We start from the raw sequence: 10,135 nt of genomic DNA on the forward strand, positions 1-10,135 counted from the left end.
CGGCTAGGGAACAGTGCTGATACACACACTCGGGTACAAGTGTTGGACTTTACTCCTGCGTGGAGCTCAGGGGCTGCGACACCACAACCACACGAGCTCTTGTTCTCAGTGACACCGTGCGCCGTGCCGCGTTCGCTTCTCAGCCCCATCAGCCCTTCTTTACTAGTTACACCTGTTACAACCTCAGTGATCATGTCCCCGATTGGACTGTCCACACCGTGTCCACTTGTCCACTGAGCATCACTTTGTTTACACCGTTTTCCCTCATTTCTTCAGTCTTTACTGCTCCGTTCTTTACTTTCAAGGTTCAGTTAACACAAACACTGAGTATTGTATGTGTGTGTGTCCAAGCTTTCAACCAAAGACCTAAGCATCAGAAAATAGCCTGAATTTACTTTACTGAGGTTCATGTCTTTACTCTTGTCCAAGGCTGCTTACACTGATGTGCCCTTTCATACAACAGGAGAATTTTACTGTACCAGTTCAAGGAAAGTACCGTGCTCAAGGGCACTACAGAACGGCATGTGATTTGAACCTGTGTTCCCTGAGTCTAAGGGCAACAGCTCTAACCACTGCGCCCCTGCTGCATCCGTTGTCCACAGCCTAACAGTAAAACCTATAATGGCAAAGTGCTGAAGCAAAGCATGATGGGTATAAATAACTCCTTTTCCAGGGACCATAGTAATGGGTCACTTTAAAGCCAGCCACCATTCCTAGTGGTGTGAACCTGGTAACCATGGCGACCTCCCCAAGCAAGAGCCACTAGTCATAACTGTGATGTTTCCTTAGTTTCTTTTCAGCTTCATAGCCATGTTTGTGGACATGAGTGTCGTTCTCCTAGTGGGCACCGAAGAGACTGTCCAGACAGCGCAGTGCAACCAGTAACTCCGAGCGACTCTGAACGCGCTCTGCTGTCTCGGAGACGAGATTGCCGCGCTGCTGGGGTCACGTCGGATTCCAACGAACGGGCACTCGGCCTCCGCCATTAGGGCCGGGGCCACTCTCACAGCCGCGGTTGAACAGCAGGGACACGGTGCGGAACCCAGAGCCCCCTCTCGACAGACACGGGTAACGCCCCCACCAGGAGCTCTTCTGCCACAAAGCCACAAGGGAGCGCTCTGCACCGGGAGGCCATGGAAGGGAGCCCATCTCTCATTGTGCATTTTTTCCCCGAAAAGCGAACCCAAAGAGCTCTTTCTGCCCGGTCTTCCCGCACAGCGAGGACAGGAGCCGAGACGAGCGGGACTGCATCTCGATTCCTCACCTGCGGTTCCTCCTCCCAGTATGACTGTGCTCTTAAACCGCCACGCCCCCCCAGCCCAGTGCCCAGCGACTCCGGGACTGGCAGCGCACCACCGCAGCCCTGAGGAGGACGCGCATGTAACAAAAGTGGAGCATGGGGTCTGGGCCAGTGGGATCCTCAGCACTTCTCTGCTCAACACCTGGACATCTTGTCCACTTCACGTCTCAGACCTGCAGCCCAAAGCGTGTCCAGGTGTCCACAGAGCGGCCGCACTGTCCCCGGAAGCTTCTTGAGGCAAACGACTCCCTGCGGATTTTGCAGCTCTGTGCGCAATGGGCTCCAACGTTAAGGTCCTCCTGAGAACTTGTGGCTATGTGTGAAAAACACACACATCCTTCCCATGTACACCGAACAGAGAGAATAGCCCGCATACACCAAATACACCGAATACCCCACATACACCGAATACACCGGATACTCCGAATAGCCAGCATACGCAAAATGCACCGGATACAGTACATAAATACACTGAATGCAGTACACACACTAACTACACTAGCTGCAGCGCTGAGGCTGTAACATGAATTGCACACGTAGTGCGGATGTTGCCATGGTGATAAGGACAGCTCAGCACCTTCTCTGGGCAGCCGGCTCTGGTTATTGGACGCAAAAGCTGGATTTTGAGAAGTTACTAAATTATTTATATCCTGAACAGACACCCACACCCAGGGCATGTTCCAGAGCTTTCCTCTGTTACGCTCTTCAGCCTGTTCACACGGTGACCTTCGCTGCCCAGGGATGCGAACCCACAGCCTTCTGTTTGCGGCCAGCGGGAGCCTGTTGGTGGGCTCCCCGTGCACCGCAGAGTCAAGTCCTTTCTGGTTGTTTCTATGGCAGCCGCATTGTTGTCTGCACACACAGCACAGATGTGGAAAATTTAAGATCATCGAAATGTGAGGGTGCTGACCCCTCTCCGCCCAGCAGGCCCCTGCTAATCCCACTTCTGCCCCGCAAATGAGGCCGGAAAGCGGGTGGCGCTGATCCAAAGCGAGTTCAGAAAACAGAGAAAGTTGAAAGCCGTGTCAGTGGCCTTGCGAAGGGACCGACCGCAGTGTTGCTCACAGTCGCTCCATTCAGTGTTCCGAAGGCGCCGGAATTGCAGAGCACGCATGTCATGGGCTCTGCTCCATGTCACAGTGACGTGAGAGACGACATGTCCCACTCAGGCTTTCTGTGCTCTCTGTGCTCTGTGACATTCCAGCAAAGTCCGAGGACATCTGTTGTTTGTAGCCGAGAGACAGTGCCGCCTGCGCCCTTCCGGAACATTCCGACCACTGCGCCACTGCGTGCTTCTCGGTGATGACACGCAGTAACGCTCAGTAACACGCAATGACACACAGTTAACTAACTGTCACAGCGTATTATTCAGTGTTACAGTGTTAGAGTGCTTCTCAGTGTTACACATTATTGCATGTTGCACAGATGATGCTTTGATCTCAAGGAACTTACTGTACATTTTGCACAAATACAGTGGGAGGTGGGACTCAAACCAGCAACCTGTAGGTCACTGGTCCAGGTTTTTAACAACTGCAATTCTTGTAGTCCTTGCAGCTACAATGTAGAAGTCTGGCAGTAACCCAGTGCGAAACACACTAAAGAGGACTTCACTCAGAAATGCAGCAGTGGTTCTTCTCCTGAGATCCGAACCCAAACTCACACGATTTGTCGTTTGTCACAGGAACTTGCTGTGTCTACAAAATGTGCCATAAGATGCCGAGATGTGAGGACAGTGCTGCCACCTGTGTGCCTCTGCCTTGAGTCCGTGTGTGTCGTGAGGGACATGTGTTTGGGGAGAAAAGGACCCTGGGGAGAACGTAGACAAGAAGTGTGGGGTAGCGGGTGGTTGCAGGGACACATCACACTGCAGACCAGGTGGGTGAACACAGGCAGGGGGAGGCTGCAATCCTGTTTCTACCATCTCAAAAACAGGCACACACAGATAAATACACACACACACACACACACACACACACACACACACACACACACACACACTGCCTTCTCTCCCAACACAGTGAAGCAGAACAAACTAGTGTTGTGTCCCAGTAAGGTCTATGTCTCTGCACTGAAGCAATAAAACACAGATCTTAGTAATGTGATTTGTCAAACGGAGTGTGTGTGTGTGTGACTGCGAGCGTGCGAAGGGCGAGACACTGCGGCACAGTAGGACACACACACCGCTGCAGAACCCTGAGCCTTTCACAGCACTGAGCCGAGGTATAGCGTGTCACATCAGAAGGTGTCAGGGACATGTCCCTTTGAGCTCGTTTACTGTGCGCTTGTTGCCATAGCAACCAAAAGGAGCTGATATTTACTGCAGTGTTTGTCTGTTACTGACAGTGTCAATAAATCCCACTGTGGTGATGTCCAAACGGCGCAATATCCTCGGTGGACAATACTGAAGACGGAGCTTGGCTGCTAAGCGTCCCGTCCGAATGGGGGGGTGGGGTGCCTTTAACAGCATGAAAACATGGTGACATCAAAGGCGCAATGACAGTAATAAGAGAAAAAATATGAAGAACGAGTAAAGAAAAGAAGCAGCAGCACAAGAAAGAATGATGAAGAACAGACACAGGTTCACGAGCCCCCTCCCCCACCCCTCAAGACCACTGGGTGAGCCCCCACATCTTGACACTACTCCAGTCAATATATTCCATAAATGCTAAATATAGTCACGTCACAATTCATTGGTTCAGCGGGTCCACCAGCGTGTGTACCCAGTACTCTCAGGAGCACGGGGCAGTGAAGGTGTACAGTGCGGTTAAGACACCGGCACCTTCAACTGGTCTTCTGCCATCTGACTGAATCCCGCAGATGAGTGAAGCTCTATCCTGGGCATCACGAACGGCTGCATTCTGCCCGTAAAGCCCAGGTCACGACTGCAGGCATGGGTGTGTGTGTGCATGCGTGCATCGCTTGGATATTGGGTTATATGCTGGGCACCTTTGCTCACCTGCTTCCTCAGCTGCAAGCGCACTGACCTTCTACTTGACCGCACTGTCTGCCGAGCTCCAGCAAAGCGAACCTCATCGGCTCCCTCACGCCAGGAGCGCCTCTGGACCCGGAACCGTATGACTACAGCGATCAATCTGTCTGCACCATTCGACACAGTCGGGGCTCTCTCAACAGGTGTTCCGCAGGGCTCGGTATTGGGTCCTTTTCTTTTCTCCATCTACACCTCCTCCTCGGTCCGGTCATAGCCTCCCATGGATTCAAATACCACTGCTATGCTGATGATACCCAGCTCTTCCTCTCCTTTCCACCTGGTGCGTCAGACATCTCCGTACGCATTGCTGCCTGCCTGTCGGACATCTCTTCATGGATGTATGATCACCACCTCCAACTCAACCTCTCCAAAACAGAGATTCTTCACCTCCCAGCTGGCCTGTCCTCCTGTCACGACCTCTCGATCAAACTGGACAACTCGCTCATTTTGCCTAGCTCCTTCACTAAGAGTCTGGGAGTAACGATTGATGCGAGTCTGTCATTCTCTCAACATATCGAAGCCACAACTCAGTCCTGCAGACACATCCTGCATAATATTCGTAGGATCCGTCCCTACCTCACTACTGACTCCGCCCAACTACTTGTCCAGGCCATGGTGACTTCCCGTTTGGACTACTGCAACTTTCTCCTGTGTGGCCTTCCTGCTACTGCCATCAAACCTCTGCAGCTGATTCAAAATGCTGCTGCACGAGTTGTGTTTCATTTGCCAAAGCGCTCCCATCTATCTCCTCTAATCATTTCTCTGTACTGGCTTCCTATAGCTGCCCGAATCAAATTCAAGACCCTGGTTATGGCTACCAATTGTGGCAGCAGTACCCTGATCAAAGTGCGGTACGGTGCGGTACGGTGCGGTACGGTACAGGACAGCACAGTACAGTAGAGTACCTACTCTCAGCTGATCCAGTAACATTTCCCAGCTATTCAAACAGCAGTAAATCACTGGTCCATAAACGCTGTAAGACGCCTTCTCACTATTCTATTCATTTATTTACATGTATGTGTGCAACGTATAGCTAGATACGTAGAGCATACCATGGTAAACAGGCTCTTCCATGCTTTACACAGCATTGTTCATGTTTCACATTATTCACGTGTGTCTCAGAAACGGGTGCAAACGGGACACACGGGGGGAGCCCTGAACTCCGCCCCTTTCCTGTTGGGGATTCGGGGTTTTAGGGGTTTCTCCACTTGCGTGTTTTGTGTTCCGTACCGCAGTACTGAGACACTATCGCGCTGTTTGTTCCCGTTTTCCCTGGATTACTCTGATTTATAATTTCATAAGCGATCGCCTCTCATTGGGTATGTGCTTGTGTTGCCATAGCAACGAGATTAGATTATAATCCCGGGTTTGCTAATCCGAGTCCAGAGCAAAAGCACGTCTGCGTGAGGAGGACAGAGACCGTTGGGGACTAACGGGACCAGAATTATGAATGGCAACAAATGTTGCACATATCAGAACGCTCATACAGGAAAAGTTTCAGGAAATCGTCACCTGAGAACACTTTGAACTCCTCCACGAAGGAAATATCAGACACACTGGTGAGGAACTCGCGACAGAACGGAGGTCGCTCTCACAGAAGTGCATGCTGGGATATTCCCCGCTGAGCTCCGCCACTCGACGGCGACTGACCAGAGGGAACTGCGCCGACGCTCTCTGGGCACAAAAAGCGGACAATGGAGCTGTGTGTGGGCACAGGCCGCCCCGCCCACCTCCGTAGCAGAATTCACCCATCATGCCTTGCAGCGCCGCCCTTCCACACACAGGAACCGCACAGCAAAAGGCCAAAATACACTTGCACACTAGCAACTGTGCCTTCATAGAGTCCTCCTAATGAACACACACAGACACACACAGACAGACAGACACACACACACACACAAGGCGTGTAGGGCCAGAGTGTGCTTTACATGCTATCTGTCCGGATCTGGGGAGGGACGGGGAGGGGGGGGGGGCATCATCATCATCATCATCATCAAGGGATGAAGGAGGGCAAAGGAACAGGAAGCTTCAGGGCGATAAAGGGTAGGGGTTCAGATCACCTTGAGCTCCATTGCCAGTGAGTCCCGTTCCTTCATCGTGGTTCTTCCACAACTGGGCCACTGTAACAGTGAAGTGAAGTGAAGTGAAGTGAAGCAAAGTAAAGTGGAGTGAAGTACAGTAAAGCAAAGTAAAGTGAAGCAAAGCAAAGTGAAGTAAAGTGAAGTGAAGTAAAGCAAAGTGAAATGAAGTGAAGTAAATCAAAGTGAAGTAAACTGAAGTGAAACGAGTCGCTGCTCCCTTTGTCATCCTTGTCGTCGTCACTCTTGCTGTCACTGTCGTTATTCTTGTCCTTGGTGTCGTTCTCATGTCTTTATGCCAGGTCACTCAACATTTTTGTGTTTATCCCGCATGTATCAAGGTGCTGGAGAATCCTTTTACATCCTTTTACATCTGTTTACATCCAATTGCATCCTTTTAACACATGCTGAAGAATTAATTCATGCAGATGCCTTTACCAGCAATATCACATGTTCATTGTTCATAGTCAGAAATCTCACAGGCTAGCTGACAGTTAGGGTTAGGGGTTAGAGGTTAGGGTTAGGGTTGGGTCCTGCAAGCAGCTCACTGTCTCACACCAGACCTGACGTCTTCACCAGGAGGTTCACACAAAAACAATTCAGAGACTGACAGCCCTTGTCACCAAGTGGTTAAGGCATCAGACTTGTGAAAGGCTGACGGCTCCAGTGAGACGTCCTGCCACCCTTTGAACCCTGGAAAGGGACAAGGACCACGTGAAGCAATGACACGTGCAGGTGGTCACTCACCGAACGTGTCCAGAGAAGCGCGGGCTGATGACCGCACTGCACTCTCCACAAATAAAGGACACACGGGCAGTGTGTCAGAAAACTGCTGCCGTGTCCATAAGAAACAGTAAACATCTACCTAGAGGAGCAGAAAGAGTAAAAACAAGGTGCTACAGAAGTGTTCTTGTCTAAAACACGTGAGTGGGACAACGTCCGCTTGTTCCTCCGGTGCGCTGGAAAAAACACGCCTGCCATAAGTGACGGGTTGGAGCACGAGAAGTGCGGTGTGTGATGAGGGACACGTGAGGAGGAACACTGCGCTCTGCATTGGAAACCACAACCTCCTGCTTCTCACTGCAACTGTTCCTGTTTAAGGAGCTGCAACAGCACACAGGGTGACCCCTGACCCCTGACCTCTGAGCTCTGAGCTCTGCCAGGGGAGGCGCCGTGCAGGAAACCGCACTGCTGGATGCAACAGCATGGCATTGGGTCGCAGCCCGGACCGAGAGCACTGTGACACGTGTGTCCAGCACAGACAGAATCTGGATTCTGGATGTATGCAAACACAACAGAGCTCATTTATACGAACATTTAGTCAATTAGCAGATGCTTTTATCCAGAGTGACATACAGTGCTAGATACAGTAGAGCACGGTACAGTACAGGGTTAAATACAGTACAACTTGTTACGTATAGACATTCACACATCTGTACAGCCTAACCACGTAAGAGTCCGAACTCCGGCAGAGACACACGTGTCAGAACGGTTTCAATTACGAGCCGCAATTCGAGGGGACGCTGAGGTGCCGAGGTGCTGCCCGACGAGCCGCTCCCTGCCGAGAGACTGGGAAGCAGAGGATCCTCCCGCCCCCCGTCCCCCTCCCCTTCGGCGTGGCGCCGGCGCTGCCGTGAATACAGATGCGTACAGTTTCTGCATGGAGACAGAGACCTCCGGCGGCTCGGCGGAACAGAGGGCGTGGCCAGCCAGCCGCATGGCTAATGAGCTCCCATGGCAGGTGAACGCAGACAGCGGTGGGGAAAGGGCCCTTAGGAGCGCGTGGTGGGGGGAGGGGCAGCTGTGCCATCTTTCCCGCCTTGGCGTCCTGTCCCGCCAGCGGTGTCGGCCAAAGCCGTAAAAGTGAGTGTAAAAGCAGCGGTGGATCGCCACAGTGTGTGTGTGTGTGCGCGTGTGTGTGTCAGATCACCTCCTGCTCCAGCTCACACGTGCTTGCGCACACACACACGCGCACACACACACGCACGCACGCACGCACGCACGCACAAACAAACAGAGCACGTCTGTACTCTGCACTCCCATAATCCTGTTAGTGATCCCTTCTGCAGACCGAACATGAACTCAGGTGAATCGCATCATATTTTGCTGCGCCCTCATCTTCCTCTTCATCTTCGTCTTTGTCTTCGTCTTCATGTCGCCTGTTACCACAGCCTGGAGCGACAGCAGTCGGCAGGAGGCCAGGCGGGGGTGGGGGGCATCTCCCCCACTACAGACGTGTTCAACCAAAATAACGCAACCCGAAAGTCAGAGCTGCACGGACCCATAAAGTTCCAAGTCGAACCCAGAGCATCGTCCTTCACCCCAGAAGACAAAATGTCTCGCTGGACGTCCCCCGAGTCTGGAGGAAACTGCGAGGAAACGCAGAATGAGAGGTGGGACCCCCTGCAGTGCAGCTCTCGAGATTCAAACCTCTTGGTTTCAGTGGGTCTCACTATAACACCTACACCTAGAATGCCCCCCCCCACACCGTATTGGACCACAGGAGCCCAGGGCCCCCCGCGACATCAGCTCCAGTCCCACCAAGCAGGAACAGCAACCGAACACGGAGACTCTGCACGGGTGCGACATGGATGGAGAGAGATGTGTATGGGGGCGTCAGAGCAGGGGACCGGTGTTGGCAGCTGGGGGGGGGTCAGTCAGCATCACTTTGGGGCACAGTGGGTACCACAAGGTACTTTGTACCATCGAGTGCCGGATACTGGATACCACAAGGTACTGGGTACCATCAAGTACTGGATACTGGGTACCATCAAGGTGCCCAACTGAGAGAACAAGCTACTTCCTTCCACACGCCTGTGCGACGGGTTAGTGGTGGATGACTGATGCTCTGTGATGGAAGCGAGTCCTGGTGGTGGTGGTGATGGGGTGGGGTGAGGTGGGTGGTAGGGATGCGACCCCTCGTACCTTGCGCCTGCGTTCAGCCCTCTCCCTGGAGCGGCGCCTCCTCTCGTGGGCCTTCTCCAGTGCCTTGACCTCGGGCGCCGCCTGCTGCTCCATCTCCACCCGGGCCTTCTTAATGTGCGCGGCCGCGTGAGCCATGGTGCGTTTGTGTTCGAACCGTCAGCCGGCGGTCGAGAGGACGAGAACGACGGAGGGAGCGGACGGCTGTCTGTCGAGGGCAGCGCACTGCCGCAGTCGTTAGGGCTCCTTGCACCGGCAGCGCTGCGGATCTGGGCCGCCGAGTGCTCGCCTGTCCCTCCCTAGCGCCGCTACTGAGCAACGAGCTCGTGCGTGTGAGAGCGTATGTGTGTGTCAGTGTGTGGTAGAGGGAGCGGGGAGGGGGAAGGGGGCCAGGCTGACACCCACCAACCAAGGTAAGCCTCACACACACGGCAGAGCGGGCAAGCGAGCAAAAAATAGAGTGAGAGAGAGAGAGTGCAAGAGAGAAAGACAGAGAGAGAGAGAGAGAGAGAGAGAGAGAGAGAGAGAGAGAGAGAGAGAGAAGGGGGGGAGCCCCACCCCCGGCTGCTGTTGGAGGACAGTGCTGTGTGTGGACCAAAAACACAGGCATCTCCGCCAATCAGGTGCAAGGAGAGAGGGAGAGCCGTGTGTCCTCTGGGTGGGAGGAGGGAAGAACTGCAGGGACGCCAGCAGGGGACGGCTGGACACGGAGAACCACTGAAGGAGAGGATGGAGCTGCCAGGACGCTCGACTCTCACCGTCTCAACAGAGAGAATTGCCACACACATCTCATAGACAGACTGTGTGTGTGTGTGTTGTTCAGGAACACAGAAACCACAGTCTCAA

At 53.2% G+C, this 10,135-nt stretch overlaps 1 protein-coding gene across 1 annotated transcript in view; it reads right to left on the reverse strand.

The window, feature by feature from the left end:
• LOC108920682 (ankyrin-2-like) overlaps positions 1-9,760 on the reverse strand; it is an 80,811-nt gene extending 71,051 nt beyond the window's left edge. Inside the window, exon 1 of the mRNA XM_029254499.1 lies at positions 9,293-9,760. Coding sequence (XP_029110332.1) covers positions 9,293-9,427 — 135 coding nt within the window. The 5' untranslated portion in view covers positions 9,428-9,760. The remainder of the gene's footprint in view (positions 1-9,292) is intronic.
• Between the last annotated feature and the right edge of the window lie 375 nt (positions 9,761-10,135).

Source organism: Scleropages formosus, chromosome 1 (genome assembly GCF_900964775.1).
Source record: "Scleropages formosus chromosome 1, fSclFor1.1, whole genome shotgun sequence".
Classification (NCBI taxonomy): Eukaryota; Metazoa; Chordata; class Actinopteri; order Osteoglossiformes; family Osteoglossidae; genus Scleropages; species Scleropages formosus.